The sequence below is a fragment of the Pseudophryne corroboree genome, chromosome 3 (genome assembly GCF_028390025.1).
Source record: "Pseudophryne corroboree isolate aPseCor3 chromosome 3, aPseCor3.hap2, whole genome shotgun sequence".
In the NCBI taxonomy this organism is placed as follows: domain Eukaryota; kingdom Metazoa; phylum Chordata; class Amphibia; order Anura; family Myobatrachidae; genus Pseudophryne; species Pseudophryne corroboree.
This window is the reverse complement of record NC_086446.1, coordinates 465,183,348-465,207,446: the sequence shown is the minus strand read 5'-3', so window position 1 is coordinate 465,207,446 and position 24,099 is coordinate 465,183,348. Positions and strand designations below refer to the sequence as shown.

At 47.4% G+C, this 24,099-nt stretch overlaps 1 protein-coding gene across 4 annotated transcripts in view; it reads right to left on the bottom strand.

Moving 5' to 3' along the window:
* CACNA1G (calcium voltage-gated channel subunit alpha1 G) overlaps window positions 1-24,099 on the bottom strand; it is a 281,486-nt gene that overhangs the window by 24,030 nt on the left and 233,357 nt on the right. For all 4 annotated transcript variants that reach the window (XM_063960705.1, XM_063960707.1, XM_063960706.1 and 1 more), the window contains one exon: window positions 16,306-16,446. In XM_063960705.1, the coding sequence (XP_063816775.1) occupies window positions 16,306-16,446 (141 nt within the window). The remainder of the gene's footprint in view (window positions 1-16,305; window positions 16,447-24,099) is intronic.

The window sequence follows — 24,099 nt, the reverse complement described above, 5'->3', positions numbered from 1 at the left end:
TATGACACAACATAATAATGCATACTCCTGTATGAGGCGCATAAAGACTCAGAGTCAGACAAAAATAAAACTGCAGTACAGTATATACTTCAATGACTGAAAATCACAGAATTTTTATCTATTTGCCATATAGTTAAACAAAATATATATTACTTGTTGAAACACTTTCTAATTTCACATAAAGTTGTCAACATTTGAATTTAATTTCAAGGAAAGCTTTGCTGCAAGACCAAAGTTTCCCAAACTCCGCCGCCATTACAGTCCAGGTTTTAAGGATACTCATGCTTAAACACAGGTGTCTTAATTAATACCTCAGTCAATTTGATTTATCAATCTGGACTTAAACATGGATATCCTTAAAACCTGAACTGCAATGGTGTAGTTTGGGAAACTATGCTAGACAGATAAATACTGTATATGCCTTATATAACCCTCATTGACATTAGCGTAATTCTAACTGTTTGCAGTCTGTATCATGACATGATGACTGCATGTAGTAATAATAACATCTGCACATATAATACGTATGCCAATACATATTAACTTAACATATTAGAAAACCTAGAGCAGCAGGATGGATAAGGAACATTGCATCTCATAAACAGTATAGAATAAATAGTACTGTATAATAAATTATGATAATTATAGAAATAAATCTATGCAATGTGCCTTGAATTAGGGACAGTCGAAGCTATGATTTTATCCATTTATAACTGAGGTTATTATACACAAATGTTAACTCTTGCTCAGTGTTAGCTTTTGAGTATATGACCCTGATAATGCCCCTGCTTCTTTTATACTGACCAGCTGCCTGGTGATTCTCTATTTCTTCTGGTTGTTAATTGTATCTGATTTTATCCTGTATTCTACAGACAGATGCGAACATTAGCTGTCTCCAATCATTTTTCTACTGTTGTAGCAGTGAAAAATGTATCAGTGCTAGCACTAGTGCGCCTGCTTGAACCAGGGTTCACTCAGCCCCTGGCATCCGGAAGAAGGAGGACAGTGGTGGAGGGATCAAGCCGGAGCTGCTTCCCATCGGTAAGCTGTGGGGGTGAGGGAGCATTTGCCAGCTGTAGATGGTGCATGCTCCCGTAGTCAAGCTCTGAAAATATTGTATTTTCGGAGCTTGATGAATGAGGTCCCCATACTAGTCTATGGGGATGCCCGGGCCGCTTGTGAGTGAAAGGTAGGCAGAAGATATCTGTGATATCTCCTGAATTAATGGACCCAAAACTGCATTTTTACAAAAGTGGGTGATGTTCATTTGCACCTACTTTTGTAGAAATTGAGTGTTGATGAATATGCCCCTACATGTCTCCTGAGGGAAATGGTTTTATTTAGAAGATTGGAAAGGAATACTCTTTAGTGAACACCTCCAATGTTCATGTTGTATTGCTGCATTCTGTCTGATCTTCTGATATTGAACTTGCTTGTTGTTGGTAACAATTATTTGCTTGTGGCCCTAACCCAAGCTTATTATATGTATGTTTCTGAACCATGTCCGTATGCTCTAACCAGATGTCTGTGATCAATATGTTTATTATGGTTTCTGTGTCACCCTTCTATATCATCAGATGGGGCTTAGTGAAGTTAGGGGGTTATTCAGAGTTGGTCGCAGATTTTGCTATCAGAGCAAAATCTGCAACCACTGAAATCACATGTTGGGGGCCACCCAGCATGTGCGGCTCCCCATGATGCGATCACAATTCAATTGCGATCGCATCTAATAGAGGATGACACTGGCCTGCGCAGCAAACTGCGTATGCAGGTGTTCCTATCACAAGAAAGGCAGGCAACATCAATGGGCCGCTTTAAAATCGGCCATAACACATCTGCGTTTCCTGCTCTCCCCCCCCCCCCCCCCCACAACACCACATCGCCACCCCCAGACGCCCATCACGATTGCATAGTGAAGGGTGGCACATGCACACTATAGCCGCTGCAAGTGCACATACCCTTTGGATGCGGCTGTGCGTGTGAACGCAGTAGCTGCGTCCGACTCTGAATAGGGGCCTTAGATTCAGTAGGTTAGCAAAGTACATCACACCATTTATCAAATCTTGGTTTCCCATAATAGTTTTCTCCTCAGCTTTAACAGGTACCAATTTCTAGCCGTATCGTTGGTTCACATCCAGGACAAGCTATTACAATTTGCATACACTTACACCATTGAATATCTATATATACACAAAGAGCCTGTTGTTTGCAGTTATCCTCATGCATGTGCATGCCAGGATAAATGCACATATGTTAGATTTTGGTGCCATGTAGCTCCTATATAAACTTCAGGCCTAACAAATAACAATAGATAAAACTTAAATATAGGTTTTCTGTGGTATTGGTTCTTCATTACATGTCCTTTGTGCTTGCTGCGCAGATATTTGGTTTTGTAACCTTGCTTTTGTCTGCTGATTTAGTACTTCATTTTTTCTGGTAACTGACGTTTGATTGTTTGATCCTGATTCTGAACTCTTACTTTTCTCTTCCTTGCCCTCCTAGTTTGCCCACTTGCTTGGCTGCCAGTCTATGTATTAGTGGCGGCAAGCTGACGCAGTGGGGATCTTAGCACTGGACAGCGCCTCTTGGAAGGAAACGTAGCAACTGTACTATAAGTGAAGATGCGTTTCGATACTAGGTCCCTGGTGCTCATTTGGTAGTATTCTGATCCATACCTTACTATGGGCACAACATACCTGACTGAACAACTCATGATTTAAAGGTAAGATGTAACAATTTTGGAAGGCCTACTCTGTTTGCTTGCTTGTATGGGCCTAGCACTAGCCAGCTCCTCATTATTCTCTCATCTTTACCTTCATATACCATAAGTCTCATGTAATTAATATAGAATTTGTATTGTGCCCACCTACACCTTTTTTAATAAATACTTGGTGGTTATATTACTAATAATTTATTGCTGCTGAGTTGATACAGATACCTGCTGCATCTCATTACATACAGGGTAATTAGTGAGACACTGTGAGGCAGATGTATTAAGCCTGGAGAAGGCATAAGGAAGTGATAAACCAGTGATATGTGCAAGGTAATAAACGCACCAGGCAATCAGCTCCAATATGTAAATTAACGGTTATGAGCTGATTGGCTGGTGCGTTTATCACCTTGCACTTATCACTGGTTTAGCACTTCCTTATGCCGTCTCCAGGCTTGGTAAGGCTGCAGTAGCTGCCTGTCACTGCCATCACCATTACTCCCATCACTGTTCTGTTGCATGTAATGCATGATAGGTTTTTAAATATTCTATATGGAAAATACCAAAATGAAAATCCCAGAAAGGCAGAGGTGAAGCAGAAATAAGTACACAATGTCAATTAGGAAGAGCAAATATAAATAAAAAATCAGCAGCACTTCTTGCACAGGCACTCCAAAAGAGAAATACAATATTTGTGATGCAAAATTAATCTTAATTAATTAATTTCTCAATATTCCAATATGCTAATGGTGTAACAGGGTAAAGGAGTGCAGCACACATAAACACAACAGGATTTCTCTGACGTCCTAAGTGGATGCTGGGGACTCCGCCAGGACCATGGGGAATAGCGGCTCCGCAGGAGACAGGGCACAAAACTAAAGCTTTAGGATCAGGTGGTGTGTACTGGCTCCTCCCCCTATGACCCTCCTCCAAGCCTCAGTTAGGTTTTTGTGCCCGTCCGAGCAGGGTGCAATCTAGGTGGCTCTCTTAAGGAGCTGCTTAGAAAAAGTTTTTAGGTTTCTTATTTTCAGTGAGTCCTGCTGGCAACAGGCTCACTGCATCGAGGGACTTAGGGGAGAGAAGTTCAACTCACCTGCGTGCAGGATGGATTGGCTTCTTAGGCTACTGGACACCATTAGCTCCAGAGGGAGTCGGAACACAGGTCTCACCCTGGGGTTCGTCCCGGAGCCGCGCCGCCGACCCCCCTTGCAGATGCTGAAGATTGAAGGTCCAGAAACCGGCGGCAGAAGGCTTTTCAGTCTTCATGAAGGTAGCGCACAGCACTGCAGCTGTGCGCCATTGTTGTCACACACTTCACACCAACGGTCACGGAGGGTGCAGGGCGTTGCTGGGGGCGCCCTGGGCAGCAATGTATAATACCTTATTCTGGCTAAAAATACATCACATATAGCCCCTGGAGGCTATATGGATGTATTTAACCCCTGCCAGGTCTCAGAAAAACGGGAGAAGAAGCCCACCGAAAAGGGGGCGGGGCCTATTCTCCTCAGCACACAGCGCCATTTTCCCTCACAGAAAGGCTGGTGGGAAGGCTCCCAGGCTCTCCCCTGCACTGCACTACAGAAACAGGGTTAAAACAGAGAGGGGGGGCACTTATTTGGCGATATGTATATATATATTAAAATGCTATAAGGGAAAAACACTTATATAAAGGTTGTCCCTGTATAATATAGCGTTTTTGGTGTGTGCTGGCAAACTCTCCCTCTGTCTCCCCAAAGGGCTAGTGGGGTCCTGTCCTCTATCAGAGCATTCCCTGTGTGTGCTGTGTGTCGGTACTTGTGTGTCGACATGTATGAGGACGATGTTGGTGAGGAGGTGGAGCAATTGCCGGTAATGGTGATGTCACTCTCTAGGGAGTCGACACCGGAATGGATGGCTTATTTAAGGAATTACGTGATAATGTCAACACGCTGCAAGGTCGGTTGACGACATGAGACGGCCGGCAAACCAATTAGTATCTGTCCAGGCGTCTAAAACACCGTCAGGGGCGTTAAAACGTCCTTTTACCTCAGTCGGTCGACACAGACACGGACACTGACTCCAGTGTCGACGGTGAAGAAAAAAAACGTATTTTCCTTTAGGGCCACACGTTACTTGTTAAGGGCAATGAAGGAAATGTTACATATTTCTGATACTACAAGTACCACAAAAAAGGGTATTATGTGGAGTGTGAAAAAACTACATGTGGTTTTTCCTGAATCAGATAAATTAAATGAAGTGTGTGATGATGCGTGGGTTTCCCCCGATAGAAAATTATTGGCGGTATACCTTTTCCCGCCAGAAGTTATGGCGCGTTGGGAAACACACCTTAGGGTGGATAAGGCGCTCACACGCTTATAAAAACAAGTGGCGTTACCGTCTCCAGATACGGACGCCCTCAAGGAGCCAACTGATAGGAGGTTGGAAAATATCCTAAAAAGTATATACACACATACTGGTGTTATACTGCGACCAGCGATCGCCTCAGCCTGGATGGGCAGCGCTGGAGTGGCTTGGTCGGATTCCCTGACTGGAAATATTGATACCCTTGACAGGGACAGTATTTTATTGACTATAGAGCATTTAAAAGATGCATTTCTATATATGCGAGATGCACAGAGGGATATTGGCACTCTGGCATCAAGAGTAAGTGCGATGTCCATATCTGCCAGACGATGTTTCTGGACACGACAGTGGTCAGGTGATGCAGATTCCAAACGGCACATGGAAGTATTGCCGTATAAAGGGGAGGAGTTATTTGGGGTCGGTCCATCGGACCTGGTGGCCACGGCAACAGCTAGAAAATCCACCTTTTTTACCCCAAGTCACATCTCAGCAGAAAAAGACATAGTCTTTTCAGCCTCAGTCCTTTCGTCCCCATAATATCTGCCCAGGGATAGAGGTAAGGGAAGAAGACTGCAGCAGGCAGCCCATTCCCAGGAACAGAAGCCTTCCACCGCTTCTGCCAAGTCCTCAGCATGACGCTGGGGCCGTACAAACAGGTGCGGTGGGGGGTCGTCTCAAGAGTTTCAGCACGCAGTGGGCTCACTCGCAAGTGGACCCCTGGATCCTACAAGTAGTATCCTAGGGGTACAGATTGGAGATTCGAGACGTCTCCCCCTCGCAGGTTCCTGAAGTTTCCTTTACCAACGTCTACCTCCGACAGGGAGGCAGTATTGGAAACAATTCACAAGCTGTATTCCCAGCAGGTGATAATCAAAGTACCCCTCCTACAACAAGTAAAGGGGTATTATTCCACACTATATTGTGGTACTGAAGCCAGACGGCTCGGTGAGACCTATTCTAAATGGAGTCACTCAGAGCAGTGATAGCGAACCAGGAAGAAGGGGACTATATGGTGTCCCTGGACATCAAGGATGCTTACCTCCATGTCCAAATTTGCCCTTCTCACAAAGGGTACCTCAGGTTCGTGGTACAAAACTGTCACTATCAGTTTCAGACGCTGCCGTTTGGATTGTCCACGGCACCCCGGGTCTTTACCAAGGTAATGGCCGAAATGATGATTCTTCTTCTTCAAAGAAAAGGCGTCTTAATTATCCCTTACTTGGACGATCTCCTGATAAGGGCAAGGTCCAGAGAACAGTTGGAGGTCGGAGTAGCACTATCTCAAGTAGTTCTACGACAGCACGGGTGGATTCTAAATATTCCAAAATCGCAGCTGTCTCCGACGACACGTCTGCTGTCCCTAGGGATGATTCTGGACACAGTCCAGAAAAAGGTGTTTCTCCCGGAGGAGAAAGCCAGGGAGTTATCCGAGTTAGTCAGGAACCTCCAAAAAACCAGGAAAAGTGTCAGTGCATCATTGCACAAGGGTCCTGGGAAAAATGGTGGCTTCTTACGAAGCGATTCCATTCGCCAGATTTCACGCAAGAACTTTTCAGTGGGATCTGCTGGACAAATGGTCCGGATCGCATCTTCAGATGCATCAGCGGATAACCCTGTCTCCAAGGACAAGGGTGTCTCTTCTGTGGTGGCTGCAGAGTGCTCATCTACTAAAGGGCCACAGTTATGCATTCGGGACTGGGTCCTGGTGACCACGGATTCCAGCTTGAAAGGCTGGGGAGCAGTCACACAGGGAAAAAATTTCCAGGGAGTGTGATCAAGTCTGGGGACTTCTCTCCGCATAAATATACTGGAGCTAAGAGCAATTTACAATGCTCTAAGCTTAGCAAGATCTCTGCTTCAAGGTCAGCCGGTATTGATCCAGTGGGACAACATCACGGCAGTCGCCCACGTAAACAGACAGGGCGGCACAAGAAGCAGGAGGACAATGGCAGAAACTGCAAGGATTCTTCGCTGGGCGGAAAATCATGTGATAGCACTGTCAGCAGTTTTCATTCCGGGAGTGGACAACTGGGAAGCAGACTTCCTCAGCACGACCTCCACCCGGGAGAGTGGGGACTTCCTCGAGAAGTTTTTTCCACATGATTGTGCACCGTTGGGAAAGACCAAAGGTGGACATGATGGCGTCCCGCCTGAACAAAAAACTGGACAGGTATTGCGCCAGGTCAAGAGACCCTCAGGCAATAGCTGTGGACGTTCTGGTAACACCATGGGTGTACCAGTCGGTATATGTGTTCCCTCCTCTGCTTCTCATACCTACGGTACTGAGAATTATAAGACGTAGAGGAGTAAGATCTATACTCGTGGCTCCGGATGGGCCAAGAAGGACTTGGTACCCGGAACTTCAAGAGATGCTCACAGAGGACTCAGGGCATCTGCCGATAAGAAGGGACTTGCTTCAGCAAGTACCATGTCTGTTCCAAGACTTACCGCGGCTGCGTTTGACGGCATGGCGGTTGAACGCCGGATCCTAAGGGAAAAAGGCATTCCGGAAGAGGTCATTCCTACCCTGGTCAAAGCCAGGAAGGAGGTGACCGCACAACATTATCACCACATGTGGCGAAAATATGTTGCGTGGTGTGAGGCCAGGAAGGCCCCACGAAGAAATTTCAACTCGGTCGATTCCTGCATTTCCTGCAAACAGGAGTGTCTATGGGCCTCAAATTGGGGTCCATTAAGGTTCAAAATTCGGCCCTGTCGATTTTCTTCCAGAAAGAATTGGCTTCAGTTCCTGAAGTCCAGAAATTTGACAAGGGAGTACTGCATATACAACCCCCTTTTGTGCCTCCAGTGGCACTGTGGGATCTCAACGTAGTCCTGGGATTCCTCAAATCACGTTGGTTTAAACCGCTCAAATCTGTGGATTTGAAATATCTCACATGGAAAGTGACCATGATGTTGGCCCTGGCCTCGGCCAGGCGAGTGTCAGAATTGGCGGCTTTGTCTCACAAAAGCCCATATCTGATTGTCCATTCGGACAGGGCAGAGCTGCGGACTCGTCCCCAGTTTCTCCCTAAGGTGGTGTCAGCGTTTCATCTGAACCAGCTTATTGTGGTACCTGCGGCTACTAGAGACTTGGAGGACTCCAAGTTGCTAGATGTTGTCAGGGCCCTGAAAATATAGATTTCCAGGACAGCTGGAGTCAGGAAAACTGACTTGCTGTTATCCTGTATGCACCCAAAAAACTGGGTGCTCTTGCTTCTAAGCAGACGATTGCTAGTTGAATGTGTAGTACAATTCAGCTTGCACATTCTGTGGCAGGACTGCCACAGCCAAAATATATAAATGCCCATTCCACAAGGAAGGTGGGCTCATCTTGGGCGACTGCCCGAGGGGTCTCGGCTTTACAACTTTGCCGAGCTGCTACTTGGTCAGGGGCACACCCTGGCTGAGGAGGACCTGGAGTTCTCTCACTCGGTACTGCAGAGTCATCCGCACTCTCCCGCCCGTTTGGGAGCTTTGGTATAATCCCCATGGTCCTGAAGGAGTCCCCAGCATCCACTTAGGACGTCAGAGAAAATAAGAATTTACTTACCGATAATTCTATTTCTCGTAGTCCGTAGTGGATGCTGGGCGCCCATCCCAAGTGCGGATTGTCTGCAATACTTGTACATAGTTATTGTTACAAAAAAAAAAAAAAAAAAAAATCGGGTTGTTATTGTTGTGAGCCGTCTGTTCAGAGGCTCCTACGTTTGTCATACTGTTAACTGGGTTTAGATCACAAGTTATACGGTGTGATTGGTGTGGCTGGTATGAGTCTTACCCGGGATTCAATATCCTTCCTTATTGTGTACGCTCGTCCGGGCACAGTATCCTAACTGAGGCTTGGAGGAGGGTCATAGGGGGAGGAGCCAGTACACACCACCTGATCCTAAAGCTTTAGTTTTGTGCCCTGTCTCCTGCGGAGCCGCTATTCCCCATGGTCCTGACGGAGTCCCCAGCATCCACTACGGACTACGAGAAATAGAATTATCGGTAAGTAAATTCTTATTTTCTAGAACAATCTGAAACTGAAGGCAGGAGGATGGAATGGCTGATAGATGCATGAAATTGTCTCCTAATAGAGGGGGCTGGGACTAATATCGTTAATGACTTCAAAATGCATGCAAAAACACAATCTATTGTGTTGATATAAGTAATACCCCAACATTTCATCCAGTTGAAATGCCACAAAAAGGTAATAACCCCCCACCCCCCCCCCCGCCAAAGAAAAGAAAAAGAGACACATACACAGACCAGCAGGGGCATAGAGAGCTACACCGGGAGATGTAATGCGGCGTGGCCTAAAGAGGCCCCCTCCAAAAAAAAACTAATTTAATAAGTGATTAATTGCGGGGCACATTTATTCAATTGGGAGCGGGTCCCTCCTCCTCGGCCGGCAGCGGTGCCATCTTCCCAGCGACATGTGGAAAGATGGTGCATGTGCACTAGAGAGCAGAGTCTGGCACTGTGCCAGAGTCTTTGCTTTCAGTGTGCAGCGCCCATCTTCCCGGAGTTGTCACTGGGAAGATGGCACCACCCAGCACTGGCCAGCAGTGAGTATATTCTGGGAAGGCAGGAGGCGGTCCCGAGCACCCACCGGGTCACTGGTGGCCACTCCAGCAACCCGGGCCATTAGTACCCACACAGTAGCGGATCTTGCCACGGGCAAGCAGGACTTTTGCCCCGGGCGCCGCCTTCCGGAGGGCGCTGCACCATGGCAAGATCCGCCACTGCTGTGCCCTCCGCTGCCCGCTGTCCCCCCCAGCTGTGCGGCTGTGTCCCCTGTGAAGGGAACTAGACGCTACGCGTCTAGTTTCCCTTCGTGGAGAGGACCTTTGCTGAGCGGTGCGCGATGACGTCATCGCGCACCGCACAGCAAAGGTCCTCTCCACAAAGGGAACTAGATGCTACGCGTCTAGTTTCCCTTCGTGGAGAGGACCTTTTGCTGTGCGGTGCGCGATGACGTCATTGCGCACCGCTCAGCATTTAAGCGGCGCTACTACTGTAGAGGGGGCATAACTGACCATGCCTCCTGTATTAAGCCACACCCCATTTCCTGCATGGGGCGCAGAGAGGGCTCGAACCGGCCCTGTACCCACAGGTCCCCCCAGTGGCGTAACTACTGCCCCCGCAGTCCTCGCGGTGGCTTGGGGGCGAGGGGCTGCGGGGGCGCCACTGATTACAGCAGACTGACATGCGGACGAGCGCCCGCATGTCAGTCTGCTTTCTCCTTCCCGCCGCCGCTTGTTGGAGGGACACGGACGGCACAGCGTGTGCCTCTCCTGTGTCCCTCCTGCATCATCTCCGGCGGCCGCGGGTCTAATAGGGGGAAGTGCCGTCCGTGAGCTCTAATTGGCTCACGGACGGCACTTCCCCCTATTAGACCCGCGGCCGCCGGAGATGATGCAGCAGGAGGGACACAGGAGAGGCGATCTGTGCCCTCCGTGTCCCTCCAATAAGCGGCGGCAGCGACGGCGGCACTGGGGGGGATGTCTGGCACTGGGCCATATATGGCACTGGGGGGGAGATGTCTGGCACTAGGGGGGATATCTGGCACTGGGGCATATATGGCACTGGGGGGGGGATATCTGGCACTGCGGGGGGGATATCTGGCACTGGGGGGGGGATGTCTGGCACTGGGGCATATATGGCACTGGGGGGGAGATGTCTGGCACTAGGGGGGATATCTGGCACTGGGGCATATATGGCACTGGGGGGGGGATATCTGGCACTGGGGGGGGGGATGTCTGGCACTGGGGGGGATATCTGGCACTGGGGGGGGATGTCTGGCACTGGGGCATATATGGCACTGTGGGGGAGATGTCTGGCACTAGGGGGGATATCTGGCACTGGGGCATATATGGCACTGGGGGGGATATCTGGCACTGGGGGGGGATGTCTGGCACTGGGGGGGATATCTGGCACTGGGGGGGGGATGTCTGGCACTGGGGCATATATGGCACTGGGGGGGGATGTCTGGCACTGGGGGGGGGGGTGTCTGGCACTGGGGGGGGATGTCTGGCACTAGGGGGGATATCTGGCACTGGGGGAATATCTGGCACTGGGGGCATATGTGGCACTGGGGGGGAATATATGGCACTGGCGGCATATCTGGCACGGGGGGAATATCTGGCACTGGGGGCATATGTGGCACTGGGGGGGAATATCTGGCACTGGGGGCATATGTGGCACTGGGGGGGGGGGTATATGTGTACCTGGCACATGGGGGGGGGGCTATATTTGGCACCGGGGGCATGTGAGTACCTGGCACCGTGGGGGAATATCTGGCACTGGGGTCATATGTGGCACTGGGAGCACAGCCCTAGCAACAAGGACTACCTCCTAGCAACAAGCATGACACCCAGTGCATGAAACACCTGACAACGAGCATGACACCCAGTGCATGAAACACCTGGCAACGAGCATGACACCCAGTGCATGAAACCCTGACAACGAGAAGGTAATTGAAAAGTAATTAGAAGCCTTACTGTAGGACTTAATGTGTAATGGGCATTACGGTGTGTGGCATAATGTATCACGGACATTGCGGTGTGTGTCATAATGTGTCACAGGCATTACGGTGTATGGTATACTATATCGCGGGCATTGTGATATGTGGTATAATGTCTCAGGGTCATTGCAGTGTGTGGCATAATGTATCACGGACATTGCGGTGTGTGTCATAATGTGTCAGGCATTACGGTGTGTGGTATACTATATCACGGGCATTGTGGTATGTGGTATAATGTCTCAGGGTCATTGCAGTGTGGCATAATACATAACGGGCATTGCGGTGTGTGGCATAGGGTATAACGGGCAGGGCATTGCGGTATGTGTCACAGGCATTACGGTGTATGGTATACTATATCACGGGCATTGTGGTATAATGTCTCAAGGTCATTGCGGTGTGTGTCATAATGTGTCACAGGCATTGTATGTGCTATAATGTATCAGGGGCATTGCAGTGTGTAGCATAATGTATAACGGGCATTGCGATTCCTGTCATAATGTGTCGGGGGCATTACGGTGTGTGGCATAATGTGTCACAGGCATTACGGTGTGTGGCATAATGTGTCACAGGCATTACGGTGTGTGGCATAATGTGTCGGGGGCATTATGGTGTGTGGCATAATGTGTCATGTGCATTATTGTGTGTGGAATAATGTCTAAGGGCCATTGCAGTATGTGGCATAATGTATACTGGGCATTACTATAAGGAGGAAAAATGACAAATAATGTAAGGGGCATGAATCAGGATTATTTTTCTTTCCTGTGGTGGCTAACGTCTGGGCGTGCAGGTTGCAAAACTGGGGTATAAGGTAGTCTTTTCCTGCAATACCACGCCCCTTTATGAGAAACCACGGCCATTCCAACAAAACCACGCCCCTTTTTTTGCAGCGCGCGCCGAAGGCGCGCGCATATTTATCCCTTTCTTGCTCCCAAATATGCGGCGGGTGGGGGTGGGGGGGGGCACCAAAGAATTTTTTGGCTTGGGGGAGAAACATTTCTAGTTACGCCACTGGGTCCCCCCACCCTTCGGTGCCACTGCAGACCAGCCACTTCTTTTACCATCACATTCTATGTTTCTATTTGCTTACCTGTTATGTTGTTATTGTGCTGAATATGAATGTTTGAATTTAACTTTTTTTTTAAATACAAACATGAATTCTATCCAGCAATGCCGTAAGAAATAATACTTCAGATAGTACAGTCCTTTTACAAGTATTTGTAGACAAAACATTTAGGGGCCTATTTATAAAGCCCTAACTCTGGATAAAACAAGGAAAAGGGTATTTATTAAACCCATGACACTGGAGAAATTACTGACTTGTCCAACGATAACATACAGCAGTTAATGGTGGATACCGCTATCTCCATAGATCTCTATGGGGACAGGCATATTACACAATATATCAAGCTCTGTGAACTTTGTTTTTTGCAGCTTGCTACCGGTAACCAGCTACAGATTGTATTAAAAACAGAAAAGAAATACAGTATGCCCACGCTCGGTATTACCCATATTGTACATGGTACCAGCTGCGTGACAGTTATAGCGCCATATGTGTATACAAAACAGAAAGACTTTGCTATCAGCACTTAGAATAACATACTGCTAATCTGTGTGCATGTAGCAGATAAAAGTTTGGGGATATTGTTCATATTTTGATCAAAACATTTAAGCTTGCAGCCTGATGTCAAGGGACCCCAATTCCCTGTCAGTCCCTAACCTAGCATATATGTAATATGTCAAAAACACCATTATATTGCAGTCATTAAAGCAAGATGACGACCACCCGCCTAGCTAGTCACATGGTTGATTCAATTTTTCTACTTTTATGTATTCACTGTGACATTTGACCTGATAGTGTCCACATGGCATTGGTCACACCCACACTGCACTGGTCACAGCTCTCTCCCCTCTCACAATAGGCCCTTGAACATTTTCAGCCCCAGGTCCATGTGGCCCTTAGTCCGGCCCTGATTTCACTCTACTCATTGTTTTTCACAATTGTAACTATGCAGAATCAGAAAAAACTATTCTCTCCTTGTTAAAGACCTCTAAAGTTAGATGTATAGTCAATGCTTATATTGTCAGAATGTATTATTTGATAGCGGAACGTGTGCTATAGATATAATATATACACATAGGTGCTCATGTAGGACTACACATTTCCATACTGTGCGCATGCACAAAAGATTTGTAGTTGTACACATATGCAAATTTTGTTTCATCTTACACCTATGATTCCTTACACTTGGAGAGGTATAGTAAGGGCATGTAACATAATTATACAGAATTTAATTCATTAACGTAGATACTATATTATAGGAAGTTGTGGGCATCTATTCAAATTAATTTATATTTCCATTTACACTGCAGCTGGAAAGAAGAGTTCAATCTTATTTTTAAAGGGGAAATTACAGATGTCTTATTTAATTGTACTTTAAATGTGTTTATCTCATTTATTAATCACACTGTCCAGGCTTCTATGGGTTCTTGGGTAACTGACACGTCGTTGCATTCACTAGCGTATTGATAATGAGTGCAGTGTGTGCGGTGCACACTGGCTCCTGAGTCCAGGTGGGACTCACACGGCACATGCTGCACCCATATTTTTTATACTTACCCCTCCGGAGACCCGCACCGATGGCAGCAGTGCTGCAAAAATCACCAGGAAAATGGGTGCGCCATTTTCCCGGAGATCTGCACATGCGCATTAGGGGCTAAGCACAGCATCATCCAAGAGGAGGGGGCCTGGACGGAGGAGGCTGCATGCGAGCCTCCTGCTCTCTTAAAACACTGCGGGTTACATTATAATATTGCACACAACTAGGGTAATGCAACTTTTGCATTCATTACTAACATTGTCAAGCCACCTCTCTAAACTATCTGTACACTTTCCCTGCACTATATGCAACTATTGTAAAGCTGAGTGCATTATGAGATAGGTCCGTCTAAACATATGCATGTAACTGCACTTTTTCATGCATGCCTCTTTTTCTCATTTATGTTCCGGATGCAAATCTGTCCAACTCTTAATGAGCCCCCATAACATATATGTATATATAAAACACAGAAATCGTCAGTATCTATGTATATAAATTATAATAAAGAATTACAAGTAACAGAAAAGCTATGTGTCTTTATCTAATGTCGTTTTATTATACAACTTTAATAGCAGTCACCTTTGGTGAATTTCCCATTAGGCATGTGAGGCACATGCCCAGGGGTGCCACTTGCTGGCGGGTGGCACTTGGACATTGTTTAATTGCTAACAATCCAAAATTTACCAGTAACGACAAAATATTTAAATTGCACCATACCATAAACCACTTTGAATGGAGTGTGGATGGGTAGGACATACTCATACTGCCCTGTAAGCTGTTCTGCTTAGTAAATATCTATACATAATTAAAAATAAACTAATTGTCATAGCTCATTTCTTGTTTTATTTTTGCATTCTATTAACCTGCCAATTATCAAATGAGGGCTTATAACCAAACAGTGCATGCAGGCCCGCCATCAAGGGGGGGTGGCGGGTACTCCAGTCCCGGGGTGACATGGGGCCCGGGTGGTTGTAGTGTGGATCAGGGGGCCAGGTCAGCTGCCTGCCTGCGCATCGGCAGGCAGCCACGGAAGAACAGAGGCAGAGACTGAGCCGCAGCCAGCGGTCATATTCTTAATACAGAGCCGGCCATGAGCCAATCGGAGCTCACAAACCGGCAGCCAATCAGGAGCTGCCATTCACAGCTCCTGATTGGCTGCCGGTCTGTGAGCTCCGATTAGCTCATGGCCGGCTCTGTATTAAGAATATGACCGCGACTCTGTCTCTCCGTGGCTGCCTGCCGATGCGCAGGCAGGCAGCTGACCTGGTCCCCTGATCCTCACTACAACCACTCAGACCCCTCAAATGGTAGTCTGGGGAATGCAGGGAAAGGGGGTGGGGGGATCGGACGGTGGGGGGGGGGGCTGCCTTGTGAGGGTCAGTCCCGGGCCCCATCATTTCTGATGGCAGCCCTGAGTGCAAGTAATAATAATTTTGTGAAGCGGCCATTACCATTGAGACTATGGACAGCCTTAACCCTAAATCTGTCCCTGGCAGTCATATCCATAGAGCGCTGGTCTATCTTGGGGGCACACTACGCTTGACAGGCTTTTGCTAACGACAAGTGAGAGATTTATCGTCTGATTGTTTTTGTATTTGATGTCCTTGTTCTATTCTTGTATATACAATTAATTTGGCAACTCGCAGCATTTTGATGTTATTGCACAACTGATAAGTAAATACGATAATGCCTGCTCTATTGTATATAATAAGCCTCTATATTATGTTCATGACTGAAATGACAAATCTTTTTTGTCCATTTATCAGTCTTGGATATGATAATGAAAGAAGCAGTAACTTCCATTGATGAGGGTGGAACAGGGATGTGAATGGAGAACAGACTGTTCTCTATGAACAGAATTTACAGTTAGGAACAGATGGCCTGATTCTGTGGTGGAAGCAAAGCAAGAATGGGCAAGTAACTGTGCACCATGGCATAACCAGATGTGGGGCAGATGTAACACGTGCAGAGAGATTTTGATGTGAGAGGGGCGTGTCCAAACTCAAATTTAAATTTCAGTGTAAACATAAGCATGGCACACAGTTACGTGATCTCTTTTGCTTTACTCCCACCTCAGAATCTGGGCCAGTGAGAGTACAGTGTGTACATTATGTTACATGAAAGTGCACAACAATGATACTGACCTGCTTTTCAGAGGAGCATTTTTCATATGACGGGAGGCCATAATGATGGCATACAGAACCAGAAAGGTTATCCATAAGCTTCATCTCACCCTCTAAAGATCCCTGGATTAGCAATGATATTGTATCAAACATGTGTCTTTCCTGTAAAAGGTGGGAAATGTTAGTAAAATTCTCAAGGCAAAAGAAAACAAAAATCCTTATAGCAACAACTATTTATGTAACTAAACAGAAACTAATGGATGATACTGTCATATAACATGTTATTTGTCATTGAACTCTGTGTTATATGCTTATTTTTGCTATACCGCTCACTTTAATGGGTAAGTAATTATAGCAGCAACTGCACCACTGAGCTGCTACTGACGGGGGGAGATGCTGGAATAGATCTGTGCACCTCAATTCCACCCAGTAAGCGGGATGTGACTGAGTTGCATCCATAGATGCGTGTTCTCAGCTTAGGAGAATGTAGAGCGAGAACACAGGCAAGGGGGTAAATTTACTAAGATGGGAGTTCTATTTAAGATGGGATGTTGCCCATAGCAACTTCTCAGTTATCTAGCACCTTCTAGAAGATAATACCTGGAATCTGATTGGTTGCTATGGACAACATCCCATCTTAAATAGAACTCCCATCTTAGTAAATTTACCCCCAGGTCTGTCCGCACAACAACCTCTAAATCAGTCCCACTGTGGCAAAAAGACAAAAATTAGATTGTGCTTGTCACGATCCGGGTATCTGGACGCCATTTCTTACCCATCAGATGCCTCCTAAGGCTGGCTCAGCGCTCCAGGACCGGATCCCATCTGTTATCCTGATGTGTACATTCCTGTATCCTCTCCTGTCACTCTGGGACGCTGTCACAGTAAACGCCATATTACACCTGGCATGGCGTCTCCCGCGGCCTCCGCCGCCGTCCCTGAACTTCTGCATGCAGAGTGTCTGAGTGGCGATTACGTCAGCCGCGGCCTCCGCTGTGTCCGCGTGGTTGGATGTGCATCTGTCAGCCTGGTGCCTCCTGTCTCCGGTGGCCGGCGCCGCCATTACTGTTTTCATTACCACATGGATTACAAACCAAACTTCCCTCCAAGTGTCTGCATGGGCGCAGCCATCTTGGATTCTGTCAGCTGATCATTTCCACCAATCTGTTCTCAGTATTGATAATTTGCATAATTGCCTAGCCAATGCCTTCCTTGCTGCAGGTATAAATACACTGTGCCTGAGCAAGGAAGGCGTCAGTGCTTTGGTTGTCAAACCTAGTTCCTGTTTGTCTCTCTCCTGTGATTGTCTTCCAGGTTCCAGCTCCTGTCTCAAGACTTCCACCATAGAGACCCGCACCAGCATTCCACCTGCGGTGTAGCCTGACTCTCCAATCCATTGTGGATTCATCTGTTTCCAGCTACAACATTACCTGCTTCCAGCTCAGCTTCCAGCAGAGTACAGCTTCCCTTAAAGGGCCGGTGTCCTTTCTACACTTTACCACTCTCCACCGGTATTATTATTTCTCCGCTCTCAAGTTCTACATTTCAGTTCATATTTCATCGCTCCCAAGTTCATTTATTATTTAACTGGTTCCAGCCAGTATCCACTCCGTGCTAACAACAGTCTGGTTCCAGCCAGTATCCACAGCAGCTGTTTTATCTTCAGCAACCCAGCTTTTCCTGGAACACCAGCTGGCACAATCCTGGGTTATCTCCATTGCTACAGTCGGGCCTGGTAAGGACTTTCCATCTAGAAGATCATAAGAACTATCTCACACTACCAGTGCCCTGTGGCTCCTGCCATCCTGTAGTACCCAGGAACTGTATTTATTCTTTGCTGACTTTTACGTTTTCTTTTACTGCTGCTGTGTTGCGGAGTTGTCATAATAAACATCATTGACTTTTATCCAAGTTGTCGTGGTCACGCCTTCGGGCAGTTATTATTCATGTTACTTACATATCCAGGGGTCTGATACAACCTCCCAGGTTCCAGTACATCTCAGCCCCTACAACTGAGGCTGCCTCCCGTCAGCTCAGGCCCTCAGTTGTGACAGTAAGCACTGACCTAATGAATCCAGCCGGAGACCAGGATCAAGCGGCCAGGCCGATGCAAGAACTGGCAGCCCGACTAGAACATCAGGAGGCTGCACAGGGCCACATCATCCGCTGTCTCCAGGATCTCTCTACTCGGCTGGATGGGATTCAGACAACTCTCCGTGGATCAGGCGCGTCTGGTGCGTCAACCACAGTGACTCCAGCTATAACCCCACCCACCTTACCCATTTCTGCTCCACGTCTTCATCTTCCAACGCCAGCAAAATTTGACGGATCTCCGAGATTCTGCAGGGGATTTCTCAACCAGTGTGAGATTCAGTTTGAGCTACAACCTGGCAATTTTCCCAGTGACCGTACAAAAATTGCCTACATTATTTCTCTTCTCAGTGGCTCAGCCCTTGATTGGGCATCACCGTTATGGGAGAGGTCCGACACCCTGCTATCTTCCTACACTGCCTTCGTGTCAACATTCAGGCGCATCTTCGACGAGCCAGGCCGGGTAACCTCAGCTTCATCCGAGATTCTCCGTTTACGCCAGGGGTCACGTACTGTAGGACAATATCTGATACAGTTCCAGATCCTGGCATCCGAACTGGCATGGAACGACGAGGCCCTGTATGCTGCATTCTGGCATGGCTTATCTGAGCGTATTAAAGATGAGTTAGCTACCAGAGACTTACCTTCTAAGTTAGATGAGCTAATCTCACTCTGCACGAAAGTTGATTTACGTTTCAGAGAGAGAGCAACTGAGCGTGGAAGATCATCTGCTCCAAAATCTTCTGCTCCTCCTCCTCGTCAACTGTCACCATCTAAAGATGAGCCCATGCAACTTGGCCGTTCCCGTTTAACTCCTGCTGAGCGCCGAAGACGTCTCTCCGAGTTTCTCTGTCTCTATTGTGCAGCTCCGTCTCACACCATTAATGCCTGTCCCAAACGTCCGGGAAACTCCAAATCCTAGCTCGCCAAGGAGAGGGCCGGCTAGGAGTAATGATCTCCTCTCCATCTCCTCAAGATTGTAATCTCCCAGTCTCGCTTCAAGTTGCTCAACGTTATCGGAACGTCATTGCCCTCCTTGATTCCGGAGCAGCTGGGAACTTTATTACCGAAGCCTATGTTAAACGGTGGTCCCTACCCACCGAGAGACTTCCTTCGTCCATTTCTTTAACTGCCGTGGATGGCAGCAAAATTTTTGATGCAGTTATTTCTTTAAGGACTCTACCAGTTCGTCTGAGAGTGGGAGTTCTTCATTCCGAACTTATTTCTTTTTTAGTGATTCCAAGAGCCACACATCCTGTGGTCCTGGGCCTTCCATGGCTCCGTCTTCACAATCCTACAATTGATTGGACGACTACGCAAATCCTGGCATGGGGTTCCTCCTGTGCTGAGACATGTTTGTTTAAAGTATTGCCTGTCTGTTCTTCCTCCCCCAGGTCGTCTGATGTTCCACCTCCTCCATATCAAGATTTCACGGATGTGTTCAGTAAAGCTTCTGCTGATATCCTTCCTCCTCATAGAGAATGGGACTGTCCGATTGATCTCGTTCCAGGGAAGGTTCCACCTCGAGGCCGAACTTATCCGTTGTCTCTGCCTGAGACGCATTCTATGGAGGAATATATTAAAGAGAACCTAGCAAAGGGGTTCATTCGACCTTCTTCTTCTCCAGCCGGCGCAGGCTTCTTTTTTGTAAAAAAGAAAGATGGTGGTCTGCGGCCGTGCATCGACTACAGAGGTTTGAACGACATTACCATCAAGAACCGTTATCCTTTACCCCTGATTACTGAGCTCTTTGACAGAGTTAGCGGAGCTACCATCTTTACAAAGCTGGACTTGCGAGGTGCATACAATCTCATCCGGATCCGTGAGGGTGACGAGTGGAAGACCGCCTTTAACACCCGTGACGGACATTATGAGTACCTCGTCATGCCCTTCGGATTGAGCAATGCTCCAGCTGTCTTCCAGCATTTTGTCAATGAGATCTTCAGAGACATTCTATACCGTCATGTCGTGGTCTATCTAGACGATATCCTCATTTTTGCCAACGATTTAGAGGAACATCGTTTTTGGGTTAAAGAGGTTCTGTCCCGTCTCCGTGTCAATCATCTCTATTGCAAATTAGAAAAATGCGTCTTTGAAGTCAAGTCCATTCCGTTTCTAGGGTACATTGTGTCCGGTTCCGGACTAGAGATGGATCCTGAGAAACTACAAGCAATCCAAAATTGGCCGGTACCCTTAACCCTCAAAGGGGTCCAGAGGTTCTTAGGGTTCGCCAACTATTACCGAAAGTTTATACGAGACTTTTCCACCATTGTGGCGCCTATTACTGCTTTCACTAAGAAGGGTGCTAACCCGTCCAAGTGGACTGAAGAAGCCATGCAAGCATTTCATCTTTTAAAACAAAGGTTCATCTCTGCGCCTGTTCTGAAACAGCCTGACATCGACTCTCCTTTCATCTTAGAGGTGGATGCCTCCTCCGTTGGAGTAGGAGCGGTGTTATCTCAGAGGGCTAAAGATGGCCATTTACACCCTTGCAGTTTCTTCTCCCGGAAGTTCTCCCCAGCTGAACGCAACTATGCCATTGGCGACCAGGAGTTGCTAGCCATCAAGCTCGCTCTAGAAGAGTGGAGGTATCTGTTGGAGGGAGCTTCTCATTCAATCACCATACTTACAGACCACAAGAACCTTTTATACCTGAAGGGCGCACAATGTCTCAACCCTTGTCAGGCCAGATGGGCACTTTTCTTTTCCAGGTTCGACTTTAAACTCCAGTTCTGTCCGGGCTCTCAGAATCGCAAGGCCGATGCCCTTTCCCGCTCATGGGAGCAAGAAAATGAGTCAGAGTCTTCGGACAAGCATCCTATTATAAATCCGTTGGCATTCTCCACGGTAGGGATGGACTCTACGCCCCCATCAGGGAAAAGTTTTGTGAAGCCGATGCTAAGGAAGAAGCTCATGCATTGGGCCCATGCTTCCCGTTTTGCCGGACATACAGGTATCCAAAAAACCCTGGAGTTTATCTCTAGGTCCTATTGGTGGCCAACTCTGAAAAAGGACGTCTTGGAGTTTATTGCATCTTGCCCAAAGTGTGCCCAACATAAAGTATCCCGCCAGTCGCCTGCGGGGCAACTGGTTCCACTATCCGTTCCCCGTCGACCATGGACCCACTTGTCGATGGATTTCATTACAGACTTACCCATGTGCAACAAGTTCAATACCATCTGGGTGGTAGTTGACCGGTTCACCAAGATGGCACACTTCATTCCTCTCACCGGTCTTCCGTCAGCTTCCAAGTTGGCTCAAGTATTCATACAAGAGATCTTCCGACTCCACGGTCTTCCAGAAGAAATTATCTCAGATCGAGGAGTTCAATTCACAGCCAAATTCTGGCGAAGTTTATGTCAAGTCCTCCAAGTCAAGCTAAAGTTTTCCACGGCTTACCATCCTCAGACCAATGGTCAAACTGAGAGGGTGAATCAGGACTTGGAGTCCTTCCTCCGCATCTATGTGTCCTCCTCTCAAGATGACTGAGTTCAATTACTTCCCTGGGCCGAGTTCTGTCATAACAACCAGTATCATTCTTCATCTTCTTCAACACCATTCTTCACCAACTTTGGATTCCACCCTAAAGTCCCTGAGTTCCAACCGCTTCCAGCAACTTCTGTTCCCGCAGTGGATATCACCTTGCATCAGTTTGCCAATATCTGGAAGAGCGTACGATCAGCTCTGCTCAAGGCATCGTTCAGGTACAAGAAGTTTGCGGATAAGAAGCGTCGAGCAGTTCCTGCTCTCAAGGTGGGTGATCGGGTATGGTTATCCACGAAGAATTTGAGGTTGAGAGTTCCCAGTATGAAGTTTGCACCTCGCTTCATCGGTCCTTTTAAAATTGATCAAGTCATCAATCCTGTTGCTTACAGACTCCAGTTACCTCCTTTCTTAAAAATACCCAGGACATTCCATGTTTCCCTGTTGAAACCGCTAATCTTGAATCGGTTTCATTCCTCACTTCCTCCAACTCCGAAAGTCCAAACTCAACGAGGCGTTGAGTATGAAGTGGCCAAGATCCTGGACTCACGTCACCGTTATGGTCAACTTCAGTATCTCATTGACTGGAAGGGTTATGGCCCTGAGGAACGTTCATGGACCAATGCTTCTGATGTCCATGCTCCTGCCTTGGTCCGGAGATTCCATTCCAAGTTTCCTCAAAAGCCAAAGAAGTGTCCTGGGGCCACTCCTAAAGGGGGGGGTGCTGTCACGATCCGGGTATCTGGACGCCATTTCTTACCCATCAGATGCCTCCTAAGGCTGGCTCAGCGCTCCAGGACCGGATCCCATCTGTTATCCTGATGTGTACATTCCTGTATCCTCTCCTGTCACTCTGGGACGCTGTCACAGTAAACGCCATATTACACCTGGCATGGCGTCTCCCGCGGCCTCCGCCGCCGTCCCTGAACTTCTGCATGCAGAGTGTCTGAGTGGCGATTACGTCAGCCGCGGCCTCCGCTGTGTCCGCGTGGTTGGATGTGCATCTGTCAGCCTGGCGCCTCCTGTCTCCGGTGGCCGGCGCCGCCATTACTGTTTTCATTACCACATGGATTACAAACCAAACTTCCCTCCAAGTGTCTGCATGGGCGCAGCCATCTTGGATTCTGTCAGCTGATCATTTCCACCAATCTGTTCTCAGTATTGATAATTTGCATAATTGCCTAGCCAATGCCTTCCTTGCTGCAGGTATAAATACACTGTGCCTGAGCAAGGAAGGCGTCAGTGCTTTGGTTGTCAAACCTAGTTCCTGTTTGTCTCTCTCCTGTGATTGTCTTCCAGGTTCCAGCTCCTGTCTCAAGACTTCCACCATAGAGACCCGCACCAGCATTCCACCTGCGGTGTAGCCTGACTCTCCAATCCATTGTGGATTCATCTGTTTCCAGCTACAACATTACCTGCTTCCAGCTCAGCTTCCAGCAGAGTACAGCTTCCCTTAAAGGGCCGGTGTCCTTTCTACACTTTACCACTCTCCACCGGTATTATTATTTCTCCGCTCTCAAGTTCTACATTTCAGTTCATATTTCATCGCTCCCAAGTTCATTTATTATTTAACTGGTTCCAGCCAGTATCCACTCCGTGCTAACAACAGTCTGGTTCCAGCCAGTATCCACAGCAGCTGTTTTATCTTCAGCAACCCAGCTTTTCCTGGAACACCAGCTGGCACAATCCTGGGTTATCTCCATTGCTACAGTCGGGCCTGGTAAGGACTTTCCATCTAGAAGATCATAAGAACTATCTCACACTACCAGTGCCCTGTGGCTCCTGCCATCCTGTAGCACCCAGGAACTGTATTTATTCTTTGCTGACTTTTACGTTTTCTTTTACTGCTGCTGTGTTGCGGAGTTGTCATAATAAACATCATTGACTTTTATCCAAGTTGTCGTGGTCACGCCTTCGGGCAGTTATTATTCATGTTACTTACATGTCCAGGGGTCTGATACAACCTCCCAGGTTCCGGTACATCTCAGCCCCTACAACTGAGGCTGCCTCCCGTCAGCTCAGGCCCTCAGTTGTGACAGTGCTGAAGAACATGATATTCAAGGGGTGAAGAAAGTACATTAGGGAAGGTTCTCTTGATTTAGCAGGTGGCTGCAGAGCTTTTTACTGTATGTACTCTGAAAACAACTTTAACAAGTGTTGTAGGAAAAAAATGGAAATGTCGAAATGAATGAAAAAGGTAGGCCAAAAGTGATAGCAGGTGACGTTTGTACTGTTGTTAAG